This window comes from Schistocerca piceifrons, chromosome 3 (genome assembly GCF_021461385.2).
Source record: "Schistocerca piceifrons isolate TAMUIC-IGC-003096 chromosome 3, iqSchPice1.1, whole genome shotgun sequence".
Classification (NCBI taxonomy): domain Eukaryota; kingdom Metazoa; phylum Arthropoda; class Insecta; order Orthoptera; family Acrididae; genus Schistocerca; species Schistocerca piceifrons.
In genome coordinates, this window is record NC_060140.1 from 159,374,635 (window position 1) to 159,396,749 (window position 22,115).

The following is a 22,115-nucleotide window of genomic DNA, read 5'->3' on the forward strand; positions in this document are numbered from 1 at the left end:
CATATTATTGTTGTTCTGATTAGCAGAAGCGTGATACCGTAATTTATAAGAAAATAAATGGAAATCTTAGTTTATGGAGTAGTTGTGATCAAATAATAATGTAAAATAATATCAAAGGTAGACGGCGTAATATGATGTAAATCAGCTTCTTTTGAAACTAGCTTGCCGCATATTAAGTACTTGTGTTATCTTCCTTAAACTTACATTCACAGCTTCTCTTTAGCCCATGATTCTGAAAACACGCTCCAGAAAACATTTACACACTAATTCGCTTTGTATATCCAATAATAATATTTTTGTCCTTCCCATGTAAATAGCTTCCCCACATTCATCTTTCAAGGCATAAAACAGTACAATACTCATGACTTAATGCAAATCAAGTATCAGGATAACAACGTAAGTGAAATTATCTGCACTTCAGCCAGGGCGTTATCTTTATCTTTTATTCACTGTTACCATCAATCGAATCTTACGCAGCTTCCTTCATTTCTCTAATTTTCTAGTATTGAAATAGAGATACATCACAAACGATGTCAAGAATGGAGATGCATTCACTCTGTAATCCCATACATATTACTTAGATCAATGTGGTGTCTTTTTCACTGTTATTCCTTTCGTGTTATAGCGTAAGTTTATTCTTTAAATATAGCTGAGATCGCTTTGGGATAGACAGTGTCAAGTTTAGACAAAAACTGTGCTGGAAACGTAGGCCAACTGTACAATTTCTATATACCTTGGTTAATGTGACATTCACCCACCTACACGTTACTAACATCAGGTGCTTGTTGTCTCTTCATTACCAAAAATTAACTGCTGATGCTTCTCTACTAACTCTGTCGTCGGTGAGGAGCACACTTTTTTCATTTATTTTGTTAAGCCATTCCTCATTTACGCATCAAATCTCCATGCTGATATCGTGTACAATAGGCAGCAGACTAGAAAAGTGAAATGTAGCTCATGATTTTCGTTTTATGAATAATTTGGTTTTTAATAGAAGGACCTAGATCTGCACATTCAAGTGTCAATTCTAGTATATGGAAATTCCTTATAGAATCTGGGCTTAATCATCTAGCAATAAGATGTCATTCAGCATCGACGACGAACGGGCTGGAAAAATTGGAAATTTGTGGTAGGATTCAATTGGACCACACCACGGAGGCTATCTGTCCATTAGCTTACATACTACATAACCTAACTTACGCTAAGGTAACACACACACACACACACACACACCCATGCCCGAGGGAGCACTCGAACCTACGACAGGGGGAGCCTCGCGTTCTGTGACAAGGCGCACTAGACCGCGCGGCTACCCAGCGCAGCGAATGGACTGCAAATTTCATTACTTGTTTCTTTTGTTTATCTATGACAGTAGCTTACAATAACTTACGAACACGTTCTAATTACTCGGATCTGACGTTGCACGAAGGTAATTACTAGCTGATGACACCGTTGTCAACTGTGCCGTAGGTTAGTCGTCGTAGTTACGGACTCACGGTCCAATCTCACTTGTGTACAGTACATAAAACTAGCTTTCTCCTGATAATTTGCAATACTAGTCACTGACATTTTGGAAATAAGTAGAGTTTTCACATGTAGTTAACCGCTTGTAAATGTGAGATGGAGGGTGATGGCACATTGGATGGTAAATTGGACTGATTTCCGAGAAGAATATACCACCCAGCAATCCCGATTTAGTTCTTTCTTTCCCTTATTCGATTGAGACGACTGCCGGGATAATTCCAGTCGAAAACTCATATTCGATATCGTCACCCCAACTTACCTGACTGAGAATGTGCTCTGTGTCTAACTACTTTGCGTTCTATAGAAGCTTTTCCAATGAATATAAACACCGAAGTCAGGAGACACAGAATCCGAATCATCGGTGTCATGTCTTCAAACACAAAGTGTTATGTAGAATAAATATGTTTGGCAGGGACTTCTAAATATGCTCTTGACGGGACATAGATTGAAACTCAAATAATTTTGTCCATAATGGACGATATTGCTTCTTAATCGTGTATTGTGTTACACATTCATCAATATAGTTGAAAGAAAACCTTTCAGCAAATACACTATACCAGTTTGGTTTCTCACAGGCATAAACGAAATTAACTTTCCAAGACAACATGTGGTTCTACGTTCAGAATATAAGAGAAAGTTTGAGCTATGTTAAATTTTGCAAATATTGAAATATTCTCCGTTAAAACTAGAAAACTGTTCTTGATAGGTACTAAAATTGGTAATTATTTTACTACAATAATATTCATTACGTGAAATTATCTAGCATCTGTGCAATCTGAAAAAAATATTTCGTGGCATCTTTGATGAATCATTTAGCCCGTGGAGTCATCTGTCATCTCTTTTTTTCGAAAATATCGATGAAGAGTCACATTCTCCTACTATATTGGAGTAGTCTTTAGATATGCCAACAGACAGCGTACAAATTTGCACCTTTCTTTCAGAAGCAGTGTATAAACGACTGGATCGTTAAACGAACTCCCTAAATGCTTTTACTTCATTGGATACTGTAGAGCGGGTTTTGGCTTCCAGCTCCAATACTTCTGGTCTTTGCCGAAGACGGCAGCATCCTGTAATGATTCTGGTAGCCTCTGCAAAGCAGATTCCGGAAGGAACGATATTGCAAACGCTGTCCCCAAGTTTAGAGCTGCGATAATGGCGTAGGGCGTCCGTCTGTCACTCTGAAAAAGGAAAAGAGCGTGATCGAGACAAATTACAGTTGCAAGTCAAAATAATACATATAACATAGAAACAAAAAGAAGAAAGAAACTGGTTTAGCTGGACGAGATCAGCCACAGAAACATTCCCTATTTCGTAACATCGCTTTTGCGTACCATCATAAATGTCTTCAGTGCTGTGCTCTCATCTTCAAAAGCCCTTACGACTTTTATGTATTAAAATATAACAACACTGAAATCCTATACCTAATAGTACTCTCTGCAGCAGAATGTAAACATATACGAACTTTTTGACAGACTAAGGGTGAGTGCCGGACCATGATTTGAAACTAGTCACTTGTCTTCCAAAAGGTAACATACCGGGCTATGTTTCAAATTTTGTCAGGATACGTTGCTAATCATGACTGTTCAATAGGCAAGAAAGATATGTTTTATGTCAATGCAAATGTTTTACAAATTGTGTGGAATAATCACAACCTCTCACTATATAAAACAAAACTTGGTCCGAACACTCCTTGAAGGCCAGATGGTACCGACCGATCGCCATGCCATCCTCAGCCCACAAGCGTCACTGATTGTGGATATGGAGGAGCATGTTTTCAGCACAATTTTCTATTTTTCTTTACAGAGTATCTACATATAATTCTTTATTACATCCCAACACGTGTATGTTTCTATCCTATACTGCACAACGTAGGCGAGAGTAGTATAGCCACAAAGCTACTGGAAAATTATTTGTGGCGTAGTTATAACCGTAAATGTTCAACTATTACTTGTATTCAGAGTAGGTGAAACGTACAAACTGAAAACGTGTTCATCACGCCGTGTGACTGTGAAGTAGCTAGTAAGAATAGTAACGGAAATGCAAAATCAAACAGTACACACGTTTCTTCTGATATTTATGGTAACCGTAGAAAAAAATAGCGGAAACTAACGAACGGTATTCCGTAAATGTATTTAGGTACCGTACAATACTAATTTTTTTTCGTAAGACATACACTTGTTACATATATAATAGTGATAAACTTGTAAAATTCGTCGTGTCTGTCCGCTTATCTATTTGATCACGCTAACTCCATAACTGGAGAATAAGTTTCTTTCAGAGGTAACCTGAGTGTAGCTTAGAGCAAAGTACAGGTACCATTTCACCAAAACTGGATCATAAGCGCCACATTCTTATCGTTATAAATATGAACTAAAAGCGAATTTACTTGTCTACGACATACAGAATTACTGATTCTTCCTTGTGTATTAGAAACGTAACAGCATTGCTTTCATCTTTCAATAGGTTATAGTTACATTTGACTTCTGTCCTACGAAAGATTCTTTACCTCGATGACAGAAGAATTTTCAGAAATATGCATGAGTGTCGGAATTTAATGCTGTAGTTATATACTTACGAATACACACTGGCATTAAGTTTTCTTGGCTGGTATACATGGATTTAATGATTTCGCTTTGTATATTAGAAACTAACGACATTGCTTTGCTTCTTAAAGTAGCTTTAATTTGTTTTCTTTGCTAGACAAACACAATTTATGAAATTTTCTTTGTGATTTGGGTACCCGATCATTAGATACTGATTTTGTCTTGTTTATTAGTAAAAATGCGTTGAAAATTGTCAATTTTTTTCTGAATACACTGGAACGGCAAAAAAATTTTGGACTACATGATGTCAAGAATCCAGTTCAGATAGTGAAGCGAGATCTGCTGAACTCCAGAACACCTGTCCCTTACTCGCTCTTTGGAAACCCCGTCCGAAGGCGTGACATAACTCTGATAGAGAACGTCATGCATTATCTCGCTCTTCTGAACCCTTCACTCACAGAGGATTAAAGTTACTTCTCTCCAACATAACAGTTACAAGCTTAAATTCTGACAGGAAGTGGCACAGGTGAGGTTCCTTTTTTTTATTCGCGGAGTCCAACTTATTCCTCAGAGTTAACCATATCGCTTTAAGCGCGTGTAATTCGTGGGCAGCTTATGTTATGCCACTACCATAAACATGGCCAGATGCTGCATCGACATTAGTGTCAGTTGCTTTTGGCTCTGCCAGCTCTACATGGTTGTCTCCCACGTTAGTGAAGCAAACTAGCTCTTCCGTATGTCCGGATTCACATTTAAAAATAAATCCCACGCAAAAGACTTCACGGGTGCAGTTCTAAATAAATATCCTGGAAACGCCTGGTTTCTCAGCTAGTGTCTGATAAATCTCCTTGGTCCCAATAGAATCAGGCTGAGTAAATGTCTCTATTCAGTTTCTTTCGAACTGACACCATTAATTATTTATCAGAGTTATAAGTAATTTTGAGGGTTGACCAGCTCATACTCTGTTGTCAAACGATCACTTAGAAAACTTTTGACGAAGGATTGAAGCGCTTATTGCAAAGAAACACCCACAGAAGCATCTTCACCCACCGAACAGGAGTAAAGATTACCTTCTAACATCTCACCAATACCATTAATGAAATACATCATTAATGTATGTCGTTCATAGCATTAATGATGTCACATTCTGTTCTTTGGAAAACCTGCAAGAATTAACCTGCAGTTACGTTAAGATTCAGTCGTGCCGTCATTCAAATATTCGTTGTAACACGAAATTTTAAAGTCATTCGTGCCATTAATCATATCCCATCGTGTCCTTTGTAAAATATTCAGTTGTCCAGTTCCTCAACTATTCATTGTAACACGAAAAATTGAAATCGAGAATGCCTATCGATGTTGTGAAATGGCTTAGCCGCTGTTGACCTTCGCTATTCTGGTCACTTAGACACATTTTTCCATCGACGTACACAGTTGAAAATTAAACACACACGGTAGTATGAGGGAGAGGCATGAAATGCCGGGAGTAAGTGTGCCTTATGAACTACTAACAACAGAATAAAAAAAATAAGATAAAATCTTCCACAATTTAAGGCCGAATATTTTCCTTTTGCATTTCTTCTGTTTGATGGACTGTTCGATCCCTCTGTTGGATCCTTTCTAGGATCTTTTGTGTTCTGATAAACGGGAACGCCAGGAGATCTTGCAGAAAAAATCCCAGCACAGAGGTCGACTCGTCGCTAGAGTAGAGGAAATTGAGGACGAAAGAGACGCATTCTAACATCCTGGAAAGTGTTACTTTTCATTAGAACTGTCTCGAATGGCTGCGGATTTCCATATAATGACTATAGTTTAAGGTATACGGTAGTAGTATGTGACAGCTGGGCAAGACATTTGTAGTAACTTGAAAGCATCGACAGAAGAAAACTTATCATTAATACTCACGACAACATTACAGTTCTCAGAGACAAGTCTGAAGAAAATCGGCACCCCTTGTAACAGATAAAACACATTGCTACAATATCAACATCATTTTACAGGATACTAATCACGCACTGTAGCTAAAGTGTGACGGACATTGCAGGTATAATTCGGAAAGTTACTGGGAGAATTCCCTTCAGGAATTCGTCTACACTGTCATAGTAGAGAGCAGTAAAATAAGCATTCGTAACCTACACTTGCGTTTCTCTGCGTTCTACATTCTGATGACATCGTTCAAAACCATAAAAATATCAGTACTATGTAGTAAAAATAATACAGACTCCTAATTCGGAATAAATTCGGTGAAGAGAAGCGTGAAAGATGGATCAAGCAAGGTAATCTAATGCTTTTACAGACGCCCTGCCTCAGTAGCTGTAGTGGCGGAACAGTTGAGGTGAAACTTGCAGAACATTCAACGTATATTTCCAGGGTAGGTCATAGCTTTATGTGGAGATTTTAACTTACCAGTTATAGACTGGGTGAATCAACTGATCAGGACAAGTAGTAGTGTTAGAGACTGATGTGGCAATTTTTTACCTGCTTTATCCGAAAGTTACCTCTGTCAGCCAATCAGAGAACCTACTCGTGAAGATATCATTTTAGACCTACTGGAGACAAACAGACCACAAATTTTCGACTCAGCCTAGAACAGGGAATAAATGTTAATAATACCGTTGCGGCATCACTGCATACGGCTCTGAATAGGTATACATTCAAAGGAAAGAGGATATTTGTGCATAGAAAGAGCGCACAAGAACATATTTCAGACTATGTGAGTGGTCAACAAGAAAATTTCGTCTCCAGCACTGACAACGTTGAGTGTCAATGGACAAATTTGCAGAGCATCGTACAACGTACCTTAGAGAGATGTGTGCCAATATATGCAGTGAGAGAGGAAAATGAGCCGCCGTGGGCCGGCGGTCATGTTACTGAGCTGCTACGAAAGCAAAGAGAGCTTCACTGCAAATTTAAACGTAGCCAAAGCCGCAGGGATGAACAAAACCTTAACGAGGCAAAGGCTAGAGTAAAAAGAGCCATTTCTGTCGCCTTCAGTGAATTCTGAAATAGCGTCGTTACGGAAAATCCTAAATTATTTTGGACTTATGTTATATCAACAAAAGCATCGACGCCATCTGTGTAGGAACTTTGTGACTACAATGGCAATGGAACGGAAGATAACACAGAAAATGCCAAAATACTAAACGCCTTTCTCCAAAACTGTTTAACAGAGGAAGATCGCACTGTAATGTCCCCTTTAAGTCGTCACGCGAACAATAATATGATGATGTCGAAATAAGTGACCGTGAAAGACAAAAACAACTGAAATGGCGTAACAGAGAGAAGGCCACTGGATCTGACGTGATATCAACACGATTCTGCACAGATTATGCTAAAGAACTTACCCCTGCTTTGGGAGAATGACGTATTACTAACTAATGGAAAAAAGCGCAGATCATTCCCGTTTCCAAGAGGGGTTGTCTAACAGAAGGACAAAACTGTAGGCCCGGATCTCGCTCAGTTGTAGAATTTTGTAACATGTTTTACTGTCACGTATTACAATATCCATACAGGAAAAAAATTGATTTCGAAAACAACGACTTTGTGAAACCCAGCTTGCTCTGTTCATCCATGAGACCCAGAAATCAGTAGATACAGGACCTATAGTCGATGTCATGTTTCTTGATTTTCGGAAGCCCGCCCAATTAACAAAATACGAGCTTACGGAATATCAGACCCTCTGTTTCACTGGAATTAAGAGTTTCCTGGAAACCAAACAAACCATATCTATTTGCATGGAGATATGTCTTCAGACGGCGTGTCACAGGGAAGATTGTTGAACCATTAGTTTCCACAAGATACAAGGTGTTTAAAAGCTACGCCAATAAACCTTTCATAGATGTAGAAGGTGTCTCGAGCAACCAAATCAGGAAAGGAGCCCGCGCTATTCGGAATGTAAATTTAGATCGGTCCCGAAATGGAAACAGCGGTGTAAATAAAAAATGTATTATTTTAAACGGTCTTCTAAATGTTCCAGCTACTTCTCTACAAAGTCATCACTCTGACTTAGACACTTGTCGCAGCGTTTTACTAACTGTAAGTTTCCAATACCATCGGCATAGAAGGGAGTCTCTTCGTTTCTCGCTACTTCTCTGCGCTGGTTGACAGTTCTTTGTCTGTGCCACAAGGCAACCTCCATAGTCAGCAGTTCTTTTGAGTAGAGATAAACAGAAAGACAAAGTTCGGGCTGTATAATGGATAATCAACCACTTCACATCGGAATTGCTGCAGGAGCTTCCTCATTGACCCGGCAGTGTGCGTGCGAGAATTGTCAAGAAGAAGAAAATTCATTAAAGGTAGGTTATGTGGGGTTTCGTGAAATCAGGTGGAGTCTCGCAGCTGGCAACCATACTTGACTGGAGAGAGTATTGTTCTAGACATCTTTAGCCGCTCGCTCTGTGGTCAGAACTGAAAAGAGAGACTTGTTGCGATCAACAGGCATAACGACACTGCTTTCAAAAGTGGTTGAAATGGCTCTGACCACTATGGGACTTACGATTTTAGGTTATCAGTCTCCTGGAACTTCGAAATACTTTAACCTAACTAACCTAAGGGCATCACACACATCGATGCCCGAGGCAGGATTCGAACCTGTGACCGTATCAGTCGCGCGGTTCCGGACTGAAGCACCTAGAACCGCCCGGCCAGCACGGCCGGCGACACTGTTTTGGTCTTTCTATAGATTATACTTGCATTTGACTTATTCTCTATGACAGAAGCATTTTCGGAAATAAACATGGGTGACAGAATTTAGTGCTGAAGGCAATACTGTACGAATAAACACTAGCACTGAATTTACTTCGCTGGGATATACGGATTTAACGATTTCGCTTCGTATATTAGTAACTAATGACATTGCTTAGGTTCTTAAGGTAGGTTTCATTTATTTTCTTCGCTAGACATACTAATTTATGAAGTTTTCCTTAGAATTTGCGTTCCTACTCATTACATACTGACTTTGGTTTGTTTACCAGTCAAAATGCCTTAAAATGGACGTGTTTTTCTGAATACACTAAAACGGCTAAAACGTTTTGTACTATGCGATCTCAAGAACGCAGTTAAGATAGAGAGGCTAGATCAGGTGAACTCCAGAACATCAGGCATTTACTTGCTGTTTCGAAACCCCATAAGAAAGCGATGCGTGACGTAACTGTGATACAGAACGTCACGCATTGCCTCCCTCCTCAGAACCTTTCACTCTCAGAAGCTTAAAGTTACTTCTCTCCAAGGTAACTTCAAAGAAGCCGAAATTTTGACGGAAAGTGACTCAGGCAAGTTTAGTTTTTACTCGTAACCCAAGTTATTCCGCGCAATTTGCGTATTATCTTAAACGCGTGCCATTCCCGGTGAGCGTACGTCATGCCATTACCATTAAGAAACCACAATGCCAGACGCTGCATGGACCTTATTGTCAGTTGCTCTTGGCTCTGCCAGCTTTACGCGGTTGTCTCCCATACTAGTGAAGCAAACTAACGCTACAATCTCTTCCCGGTCACACTAAGCTATATAAGACAACTATCAATCCCACGTTTATGACGTCACGGGTACAGTTCTGAATGAACATCCAGGAAACGTCTGGTTTCTCAGATAGTGTCTCATAAATCTGCTTGGTCCCAACAAATCAGGTTGAGTAAATTTCTCGAATCAGTTTCCTTCTAACTGACACCACTGATATATTTACTGTGGTTAAAAATAATTTAGAGAGTTAATCACCTCATTATCTGTCTGTCTCCGGTAGCTGAGTGGTCAGCGCGACAGAATGTCAATCCTAAGCGCTCGGGATCGATTCCTAGCTGGGTCGGAGATTTTCTCAGCTCAGGGGTTGGATGGTGTTGTCCTAATCATCATCGTTTCATCCCCATCGACGCGAAAGTCGCCAAAGTGGTGACAAATCAAAAGACTTGCACCCTGTGAACGGTGTACGCGGCGGGAGGCCCTAGTCGCACGACACAACCCCGACCTCCTTCTCTATTGTCAAGTGATCACTTGGGAAAACTTTAACAATGGATTTAAGCCATTTTTCATAGAAACACGCACAAAAGCATCTTCCCGCATCGAAAAGCAATATAGATCACCTTAACATATCGCCGATATCATTAATGAAATATATCGTTATTGTTATTCATGGCATTAATGATGCCACATTGTTTCCGTTGGAAAATCCTGGAAGAACAAATCTACAGTAATTTTTAGATTCAGTTGTCTAGTCATTCAACTATTCACAGCAGATACAGTGCCAAACACATCTGTGCAGAGCTTAATCCGACTCTCACTGTCGTTTACATTTTGCGAGTTATCGTGTCTTACTTTCTCAATAGACCTCGTACCTGATGGCAGTCCTGGCTTTAGATGGCGCTGAACGCAGCTAGGTATGTCACTCCTGCATTGCAAAGACCGCTGACTGTGGTAGCAACAGTGGGTACCGACAAACGTATGCTGTAGAACCACAACGCTTAGTCATTCTACCCGATCACGAAATTATTGCACTTGGCCTCCCCTGGTTGTTGGAGCAAATGTGGTGACGTTACAGTAAACAAGTACAGTACAAATAAATCTCGTGTGACTAGGGCCTCCCGTCGGGTAGACCCTTCACCGGGAGCAAGTCTTCCGATTTGACGCCACTTCGGCCACTTGCGCGTCGATGGCAATGAAATGATTATTAGGACAACACAACACCCAGTCCCTGAGCGGAGAAAATCTCCGGCTCAGCTTAGAAACGAACCCGGGCTCTTAGGATTGACATTCTGTCGCGCTGACAACTCAGCTACCGGGGGCGGACAACAAGTACAGTAGTGATTAAGGAAAACGCATCGCATTGTGAAAGATTTCAAGAGAATGTTGCATGGTTCAGCATGTCCTCGTGACATACCGTGATAAAACCTCGCAATAAGCCGACCGAAGCACCCTCATTCCCAGGTGCAATAATATTGAGGCCGACCAACAGTTTGTCTCGTGCTGAATCATGGGGACGTTCAAGAGGGCCGAGTGGAGCCAGTATATCACGTAAGGTGAAGCGAGAGGCAATAGGCAGGTAGCGTTACGCTCCTATGGGCAAAGACATCCCAATCTCATGCCTCAGCAGAACCACTCCATGTTCGTGCCCATCCTTTAGCCTGTGGTTCAAACGGGTGATTTCACAGGGTGTCGACATGCCAGAGGTCGCTCCTGAGGCGTATGCACGTCGTTTGGCGCAGGACGTACTAGAGAGAGATTCGATGCCCGCTCACCCGCTCATCTGCAACCACTCTCGCTAGAGCACATGCAATGCAAAGCCGGCACAGCGTGCAACATCGCTGAGATAAATTTTAGCTACAGTGCAACTAGAGGAAATTAAGCCTCGAACAGTTATAAGCGTTGTCTATCTGACGTATGGAAGAAAAAGTGAAATAAAAATATTGTCTCTGAGAACTATGGGACTTAACTTCTGAGGTCATCAGTCCCCTACAACTTAGAACTACTTAAACCTAACTAACCTAAGGACTTCACACACATCCATGCCCGAGGCAGGATTCGACCCTGCGACCGTAGCGGTCGCTTGGTTCCAGACTGTAGCGCCTAAAATGGTTCAAATGGCTCTGATCACTATGCGACTTAACTTCTGTGGTCAACAGTCGCCTATAACTTAGAACTACTTAAACCTAACTAACCTAAGGACATCACACACATCCATGCCCGAGGCAGGATTCGAACCTGCGACCGTAGCAGTCACGCGGTTCCGGACTGAGCGCCTTAACCGCGAGACCACCGCGGCCGGCTGTAGCGCCTAGAACCGCTCGCCCACTACGGCCGGCAGTGAAATGAAACAAAACGATGATAAATATTGATTATTTATATAATATTTTGTGATGTCATTGGACATTTTGATGTGTGTCATACAAAGGCAATGATAACTGTAAATTCCTTTTATGATCTGTGTTTGTCTGTAGGTTGCGGACGCAAGACGCATATCAAACTTAGTTCTGTTAAGAAATTGTAATTATTTCTTAGTTATTACTTGAAAATAGAGTTCATTATTATTATAAATGTGAGTGAATAATTATTTCTAAATTTAATTTCTCTCTCAATAAGCATTATCTGTGTTAATTATTTCTTTCCCGTGCAAGGAGCGTAGCCATTGATGATAGCGATTTCAATCGCATTTTCATCTGTGTTTCTTACGAAAGTATCAAAGGTTTGTTTGATTAAAATTAGTCTAAATGGTGTAGAATATAAAAGTTAAGTTTAATAAGCATTAATTCAAATACTTATCCTTTTGAAAGGAAATTTGCTGTAATAATATAAAGTCTCTGTCTATTGTCTGCCGCCATTTTAACAATTATTTCAGCGGCAAATTCAAATTACACAACTGTGCAGACATAAATGACGAAGATAATAAAAATGTGTAAAAATAAATGTGCACCGGTGGTCCCGAACTCATTTTAATGAAAATAATTCGAATCAGATTGGTTCCTTAAAAACAGTGCTCATAGCACGATGCATATAACAAACTTTTCTTGCTGAAGTATGGAGCCGAAATTAATTACGCACGAGTTGTGAAGACTATTGTTTCAGGTAACATACGCCAGTGTTGTGCGCGGCTGATATTCGGTGGTTTTAATGATCATTTTGTTGAAGATAACTGTTTCCATAATAATCAATAGTTGTATTGAATCTGTTGTATGAACTGTGATTTTGTGACACAACTTACAGACAACACTTTAACACAACGTTAGCTTGGATTTCTTTAGCAACTCCACCAAACTTGTAGCCGGGAGAAAAAAAAAATATTTAGTAATTACTTACTGTAATGAAATAACATTATCATTTTCATTTACAAATTAGTTAAGTTTCAAACCACTGAATAACACAGCGAACGCCACAAGCGGTTTGGACGGCGTTGCATGAGGGATGGCATCCATTCCGTCTTCAGAAAACATAGGCGCTGTTGGCCGACGATTTGTTCCTTGTGTGAAGTTCAGGCAGTGGTTCCTTCAGAGATGCGCCAGGCAGCCACATTACAATTGAGTCCTTTCTTAATAAGTGTGTGTGTTGTACGTCAAGAGGTGCCACGTATATGTTGAGGTGAACCCCCAGGCCACCCATGAACGAGGTCGTCAAGGAAAGTTCACCGTACAGGCGAGGGCTGTTTCCTTGATCGATCTCTACATGCTTCCTCCATGAATCACAGGATACAGCTATACAACGTTTATCCAAGAAGTGCTACCGACATCATTGGCGGAGGAAACACTTGCAGCCCGTCGAAAGTGACACAGAAACACGGACTTGATTACCTAAATTTCCCATGCTAGTTTTCACAGTAGTAGTAGTAGCAACTTTATTCATTTATGTCAAGGTATTTACAAGTTGAGACCAATTTAAAATAAGATAATTCATATACATGTAGATTTACATGCTTCTAGTTAGAGAGAATCTTTAGATTTACTCCTGGTATACAATACTTTTATTACAAATAACTTACTAAATAATGTAATGCCACACTATTCACTCATATCTCACTATCAGTCACTGCACACACTAACACATAATGTTTCATAAAACTTCACTCACTACACACACAAACACGCTCAGACACATTGGTGATTTCTTAGCCATTTTCTTTACCGCAACTCCTCATTTACTATTCTGAAAAACTGAGTCAGCATCCCTCGATAGTAAGTAACAAGTTGAGGTGTTAGTATTATCCTATGAAAGGTTTGGGGCCAAGTATTTGTAGAGAAGGAAAAAAGAAGGGAAAAAACATAGCGTCTATGTGTTATGTAGAATGTTGGATGTTTCATAATCATTATTATTATTTTTTTGCCAAATCCCTACTCTGTTTTATCTAAGTAATCCTTTAATGTATAATAAGTATTGCATAACAGGTAATTCTTAGCCATCTTTTTAAATAAGTGCATTTTTCTAATTTCTTTCATATCTTTCGGTAATTTACTGCACAGTTTTATTCCTTGGTACAAAATGCTTTGGGTTTTATGTTAATTTTTCCTCGGTAAAAGTAAGTTGAGTAAAGTTCTTGTTCCATGGTCTTGGACTCAGCTGTTTGTGCAGTAATTATCAATGTTATTTTTGATGTGTACAACTGACTGGTAAATGTATTCACATGGAGCAGTTAAAATCCCCAGTGTTTTCAACAGATATTTACTATGAGCATGACTACTATTTTTGGTCATTATTCTCACCGCTCTCTTCTGGAGTTTGAAAACTGTATTCACATTTTGTGCATTTGTTCCCAAAAAGAATACCACAGCTAAGAATTGAGTGTACTTATGAATAGTATGTATATAAAAGACACTGCATGTTACACACTGATGATAGGATTCTAAGGACATAACATGCTGATGACATTCTGTTTTACCTTTGTGTGTTCACACAACTTCAACTGAGAACCAATATTAATTCCTAGAAATTTTGCATTTGTTAGGCACTCTATAGAGGTGTCATTTACATTTAATTTAACACAGTCATTTTTCCTCTTCAGACTTAAATTTATGGCATTAGTTTTCTTTATGTCCAATGTCACTTTATTGATTATTGACCAATCATAAACTTCCCTGAGATTTTCATTTGCTTTCTCTGGAATGAGTTCTCTTGTTTTCTCAGTGACTATAATGTTGCTGCCATCAGCGAAGAGAATTTTTACACCATGAGTAACACTACAGGGAAAGTCATTGAACTATATCAGGAATAGTATTGGTCCTAATATGAAACCTTGGTCCTGATAAGTGTTTTACAAAATGTTGAAATCTATTTGGAGTACGTATTATCTCTACTCTTTGTACACTATTTGCTAGGTATGATCGAAACAGTCATTAGCTACGCCTCTTTTTCCTAATCCTTCTAATTTATTTAATAGAATCTTGTGGCCGACTGTATCAAAGGCCTTACAAACATCCAAATATATGCCTCTGACGCACTCATCTTTATAAAGAGCATGAAGTACAACTTTCGTGACTTCTATTAACTCTGATTCCGTATTTCTGCCACTTCAGAAAGCAAACTTAAAAGATTGTATTTATCGAGGTAATTCATTTATCTGTTTGTCATAATTGCTTCTATTATTTTTGAGGATGATGACAGCAGCGAAATGGTCAGGTAATTTTCTTTGTCTTCTGCATTACCTTTCTTAAGCAATGACAAAACTTTTGCTTGTTTTAACTGCTCTAGAGAAGTCCCTGATGTGAAGGGTTCATTTATTAAATTTGTTAGAGGGCCTTGTATAATCCCTTTGCATTGTTTCGGTACACACACTGATACTTCATCTAAGCATACTGACTGTGTATTCTTTAGTTTTTCAACAGTTTATTGACTTCATTCTCGGTGGTTGGAATTAACATCATTGTAGTCAGTGCAACTTTATTTACAGGTGTTATATTTGTTTAGGGAAAATTTTCTTGCAACTTCTCTGCAATACTTGAATAATGTTCATTTACGTACTTTGCTAAGTGTTGTCGATGATATACTACCTTATCCGCTTCCCTTACCAATATGTTATTCTGTGTTTGTCTACCTCTCCTCGTTACTTTTTCCATGACATCATTACATAAATAAAAGCTAATAGAAATACAAGTTTATCTATTCGTATAAAGTATTCTATCAGCATCAGTCATCCATTTACAACTGTGACACTATACCCAGCTGGTCAGCCGATGGTAACCCTAGTCCTGGTCAAAAATTCGTAGCTCTGTAACAGTTGCTACATTCACGCTACATATTCAGCTGTTGGACAATTACAGCGACGAAAATTTAACCTTCGTCATGGTGTTAAATCAATAGATATTGATGCAGAGTTCTGCTTGAGTCATCGGACTTGTCATCTTTTCATTTGAACTTATCGTATTGCCCTGAAAACAGAATTCCGATATAAATGTGTGTAGTCTGCGTAGCGAAACCTCCAATACACCACTCTTCCAGATGCATTGGTCATGTGCATCAAGACGAAATAGTGCTTGAAAAGCTGTTGCGAATGATCGATTAACAACACCAGCAGTAAAAGTAACAAACTAAATTTGAAAAAAAAAATTCCTTGCTTTACAGCGGAAGGTCCACGAATAAATGTGACAATTATTTAAAAACTTTCACCATTCAGCTGGTGATTTGCCAACGTTTTCTTAACATTATGTTACTGAGTTGCATTCTGGGTCTTTGAATAGTAAAACTAAAGTATCTGAGGCGATACACTTCGGTAGTCCATCGAGAGCTCAAACAGCCAACTCACGAGACGACTACGGCGTCATGTTGCAAAAATGACACTGCCTTGTTTGTCACTCTGTCATTGCTCTGGTGGTACTTAATGTAGACGTTTGACATCGCAGAAAACAAAAAAAGTAGTAGAAATAATCAGTGGTATGACGTTCCTAGGATCGAAAACGTAGATTGACGATCTGTGTCATATAATCGCAATAACTATTCAGATTATTCGTCAGTATAGAAGGATCACCCCCTCCCCCCCCCCCCCCATAAACCATGGACCTTGCCGTTGGTGGGGAGGCTTGCGTTCCTCAACGATACAGATAGCCGTACCGTAGATGCAACCACAACAAAGGGGTATCTGTTGAGAGGCCAGGCAAACATGTGGTTCCTGATGAGGGGCAGCAGCCTTTTCAATAGTTGCAGGGGCAACAGTCTGGATGATAAACTGATCTGGCCTTGTAATACTAACCAAAATGGCCTTACTGTTTTGGTACTGCGAACGGCTGAAAGAAAGGGGAATCTACAGCCATAATGTTTCCCCAGGGCATGCAGCTTTACAGTATGATTAAATGCTTATGGCGTCGTCTTGGGTAAAATATTACGGAGGTAAAATAGTCCCCCATTCGGATATCCGGGCGCGGACTACTCAAGAGGACGTTGTTATCAGGAGAAAGAAAACTGGCGTTCTACGGATCGGAGCGTGGAATGTCAGATCCCTTAATCGGGCAGGTAGGTTAGATAATTGCTAGGTTAAAGTTAGATATAGTGAGAATTAATGAAGTTCGGTGGCAGGAGGAACAAGACTATCGGTCAGGTGAATACAGGGTTATAAATACAGAATCAAATAGGGGTAATGCAGATGTGGGTTTAATAATGAATAAAAAATAGTACGGGTAAGCTACTACAAACAGCATAGTGAACGCATTATTGTGGCCAAGATAGACACGAAGCCCAGTCCTACTACAGCGGTACACGTTTATATGCCAACTAGCTCTGCAGATGACGAAGAAATTGATGAAATGTATGAGGAGATAAAAGAAATTATTCAGGTAGTGAAGGGAGACGAAAATTTAATAGTCATGGGTGACTGGAATTCAAGAATAGGAAAAGGGAGGGAAGGAAAAATTGTAGGTGAATATGAATTGGGGCTAAGAAATGAAAGAGGAAGCCGCCTGGTAGAATTTTGCGCAGAGCATAACTTAATCATAGCTAACACTTGGTTTAAGAACGTGAAAGAAGTTTGTATACCTGGAAGAATCCTGGAGATACTAAATGGTATCAAAGAGATTATAGAATGGTAAGACAGAGATTTAGGAACCAGGTTTTAAATCGTAAGACAGTTCCAGGGGCAGATGTGGACTCTGACCACAATCTACTGGTCATGAACTGTAGGTTAAAAGTGAAGTAACTGCCAAAAGTGGGAATTTAAGGAGATGGGGCCAGGATAAACTGAAAGAACCAGAGGTTCTACAGAGTTTCAGGGAGAGCATAAGGGAACAGTTGACAGGAATGGGGGAAATACAGTAGAGGAAGAATCGGTAGCTTTGAGGGATAACAGTGAAGGCAGCAGTGGATCAAATAGGTAAAAAGACGAGGGCTAGTGGAAACCCTTGGGTAACAGAAGAAATATTGAATTTAATTGATGAAAGGAGAAAATATAAAAATGCAGTAAATGAAGCAGGCAAAAAGGAATACAAACGTTTCAAAAATGATATCGACAGGAAGTGCAATATGGCTAAGCAGGGATGGCTAGAGGACAAATGTAAGGATGTAGAGGCTTATCTCACTAGGTGTAAGATAGATAACGCCTACAGGAAAATTAAAGAGACCTTTGGAGAAAGGAGAACGCCTTGCATGAATATCAGGAGCTTTGATGGAAACCAACTTCTAAGCAAAGAAGGGAAAGCAGGAAGGTGGAAGGAGTATATAGAGGGTCTATACAAGGGCGATGTACTTGCGGACAATGTTATGGAAATGGAAGAGGATGTAGATGAAGATGAAATGGGAGATATGATACTGCGTGAAGTGTCTGACAAAGCATTGAAAGACCTGAGTCGAAACAAGGTCCCCGGAGTAGACAACATTCCAATAGAACTACTGACAGCCTAGGGAGAGCCAGTCCTGACAAAACTCTACCATCTGCTGAGCAACATGTATGAGACAGGCGAAATACCCTCAGAATTCAAGAAGAATATAATAATTCCAATCCCAAAGAAAGCAGGTGCTGAGAGATGAGCAAATTACCGAACTATCAATTTAATAAATCACAGCTGCAAAATACTAACGCGAATTATTTACAGGCGAATGGAAAAACTGATAGAAGCTGACCTCGGGGGAGATCAGTTTGGATTCCGTAGAAATGTTGGAACACGTGAGGCAATGCTGACCCAACGACTTATCTGAGAAGAAAAATTAAGGAAAGGCAAACCTACGTTTCTTTAGGGAAACCTTTTGTCAATGTTGATTGGAATACTTTCTTTCAAATTCTGAAGCTGTCAGGGGTACAATACAGAGAGCGAAAGGCTATTTACATTTTGTACAGAAAGCAGATGGTAGTTATAAGATTCGAGGAGTATGAAAGGGAAGCAGTAGTTGGGAAGGGAGTGAGACAGGGTTGTTGCCTCTCCCCGATGTTATTCAATCTGTATATTGAGCAAGCAATAAAGGAAATAAATGAAAAGTTCAGAGTAGGTATTAAAATCCATGGAGAAGAAATAAATACTTTGAGGTTCGCCGATGACATTGTAATTCTGTCAGAGACAGCAATGGACTTGGAAGAGCAGTTGAACGGAATGGACAGTGTCTTGAAAGAAGGATATAAGATGAACATCAACAAAAGCAAAAGGAGGATAATGGAATGTAGTCGAATTAAGTCGGGTGATGCTGAGGGAATTAGATTAGCAAATGAGACACTTAAAGTAGTAAAGGAGTTTTGCTGTTTGGGGAGCAAAATAACTGATGATGGTCGAAGTAGAGAGGATATAAAATGTAGACTGGCGATGGCAAGGAAAGCGTTTCTGAAGAAGAAAAAATTGTTAACATCAAGTATAGATTTAAGTCAGGAAGTCGTTTATGAAAGTATTTGTATGGAGAGTAGCCATCTATGGAAGTGAATAAAAGCTTTCGAAATGTGGTGCCACAGACGAATGCTGATTATTAGATGGGTAGATCACATAACTAATGAAGAGGTACTGAATAGAATTGAGGAAAAGTGGAGCTTTAGGCACAACTTCACTAGAAGAAGGGATCGGTCGGTAGGACATGTTCTGAGACATCGAGGGATCATCAATATAGTATTAGAGCGGAGCGTGGAGGGTAAAAATTGTAGAGGGAGACCAAGAGATGAATACACTAAGCAGATTCAGAAGGATGTAGGCTGCAGCAGGTAGTGGGAGATGAAGAAGCTAGCAGTGGATAGAATAGTATGGAGAGCTGCATCAAACCAGTCTCAGGACTGAAGAACACAACTACAACAACATGGAAGGATCCCTCAGCTCCCAACTTGAATGAGAATGTACGAATTTTTTAAATCAGGTTTTCCGGCCACAGTGGCTGTACTGTTCTAGGCTCTTCAGTCCGAATTCGCGCTGCTGTTACAGTCACAGGTTCTAAACCTGCCTCGGGCATGGATGAATGTGATGTCCTTAGGTTAGTTAGGTTTAAGTAGCTGTAAGTCTAGGAGACTGATGACCTCAGATGTTAAGTTCCATAGTGCTTAGAGCCATTTGAACCATTTTTATTCATGTTGCTTCGATCTTGGTCTTCCATTCTTATTATTCTTTTATGGTTCTTATTAAATGGTTTGTATTTCCTTTTATTCCTGATATATTCGAGCACCCTGCACAATTTTACACCGTTCAGAGATTTCTCTAAGCCGAAAAATCCTACGCCGGGATTATGATTTTTCGTAATTCATATATTCATCATCTTGCGCAAAGCCAGAAGTGCCGTTACGGAGAGTTTACGAATCTTAAAGCCGAAGTGATCGCCATCAAAGATATGCTTAACTTTCTTTTCCGTTCTCTTGTGATTGTTCGTTGGGTTTTCTTGGGGTTTTCTGAGAACTTATTTTCTTCCATATTCTGTTACTTCTGAACGCAAGGGTTAGACAGATTAAGTCGTGACCAAGATGCTTTTGTCACGTATAAAGCGACAAAGTGATGAAGCGCACCAAAGGAATAATATTACACTGGAGGAGATACGAGAGCATTAAAGCGAATTATGAGTAGAAAAGCTGCTGGACAAGATAATATTAATGCAATACTTATCAGACACGTATGAAGTTTGTTGTAAATGAGGCTATTGTGTTTGTTAAACAAATGTTTTAAATGGATGATGGTAACCGTTTCTTGAAGAGTGGAGGAAGTAATATCAGTCTATAAAAATGGAACTAGATATGCTTGTGACAATTATAGTGGAATAAATCAGCTGAACACCACCTATATATTGAATGCTCAAGTACTATCATACCAAAAAGAACAAAAAGAATAGCTGACGCTCTCTTACGGGAGGAGCAAAATTTTTTCAGAAAAGGGGGGTGACAGTGATTAATTACAATTGCGTTGTAGAACACTGAAAATAGAGGAGAAAGTAATCTGGGGATTCATATTACCTTCGTAGATTATGAGCAGAGTTAATAGGTATATGCTGTAGAATATAATGGAAAGACAAAGCTACGCTAACTGATAAAAGGTTTCTCTTTCAATAAAGGCATTTAAGGTATTACAGGCAAAGAGAGAACAGAACCAACAGCAATTAAGAGACTATTACGAGAAGGGTGCAGTCTCTCACCCACTTTATTTAACATATACATTGACAACACTATTAGACAACAAAAAGCGTGAACTATGCGAGAAATAACATTAGTTTCTACACTCACAATTCAAATACTGTACTTCTTGCTCATGACCAAGTAATTTCGCAAAAGTCCGGAATGATTTACAGTTTGATCTAAATCTCTTCGAGTTAATAGGCAAACTCTGTGTCTTGGAAACTCCACAGAATGAATCCAAAGTTGTAGATTTTACAGGAAAATGCCTAGTACGTTCTAACCTAACGCTAAATAGAAAATAATTAGAACAAGAGTGTAAATTTTATTTGTTGCACTATTATCTAGTTTATTAATATCAAAGTGGTATCTAAAATAAATTAAAGAAATCTGGAATGATATGTTGCACTATGTTTCGCACATTACCCAATAAATGCAGGAAGGACACAAAGACAGAATTCTACAGAATAAAATCAACACCTTTGCTCACATGTGGATGTGAGAGCTGCACGAAAACTAAGAAAGAACAAATATGATTAAGAATAAACCAAAGTGAAATAAAAAAAAAGAGGAAATGATGTTCTGTGAGATATCAAGTAAGGGATTTTGAAATAAGGAAAGAATGACATGTATCTAGCATGTATGAAAGAATAGAATAGGAGAAAACAAAATAGTGGAAGCATAGTGTACAAACGAGGCAGAGAGCATATTCAGGCATGTAATCCACCATAGACGTAAAGGAAAGAGAGACAGAGGAAGATCTAGGCTATGGTGGCTTGGGTGAAGACGGAAGAGGCTATGAGCCAACTCCTTGAAGTGAATAAGAAAAGGAGAAGAAGAAGATCGTTTTAGCTCTAAGTAATGCTGTAACGAGCATGTCACGGATACTTCAAATATAGAAATATACAATCCTAGGAATAAGCTAAACATTTCGCCACAGAAGACGCAGATTGTATGCCGTGGTTAATAGTGCTAAGACTTTATCGTCAATGAATGTATACAAATTAGAATATGCATCAACAATGTGAATAGAGATGTAGGCTGCGAATTCAGCAATGCGTGGATACTGATACTTATTACCAAGAGGTTGTATTAGA

At 39.4% G+C, this 22,115-nt stretch overlaps 1 protein-coding gene across 2 annotated transcripts in view; it reads right to left on the reverse strand.

Moving 5' to 3' along the window:
• Nucleotides 1-2,085: 2,085 nt before the first annotated feature.
• The window catches only part of LOC124789786 (solute carrier family 22 member 7-like), a 133,305-nt gene continuing 113,275 nt past the window's right edge, over nucleotides 2,086-22,115 (reverse strand). For both annotated transcript variants that reach the window (XM_047257254.1, XM_047257253.1), the window contains one exon: nucleotides 2,086-2,702. In XM_047257254.1, the coding sequence (XP_047113210.1) occupies nucleotides 2,514-2,702 (189 nt within the window). In that variant the 3' untranslated portion in view covers nucleotides 2,086-2,513. The remainder of the gene's footprint in view (nucleotides 2,703-22,115) is intronic.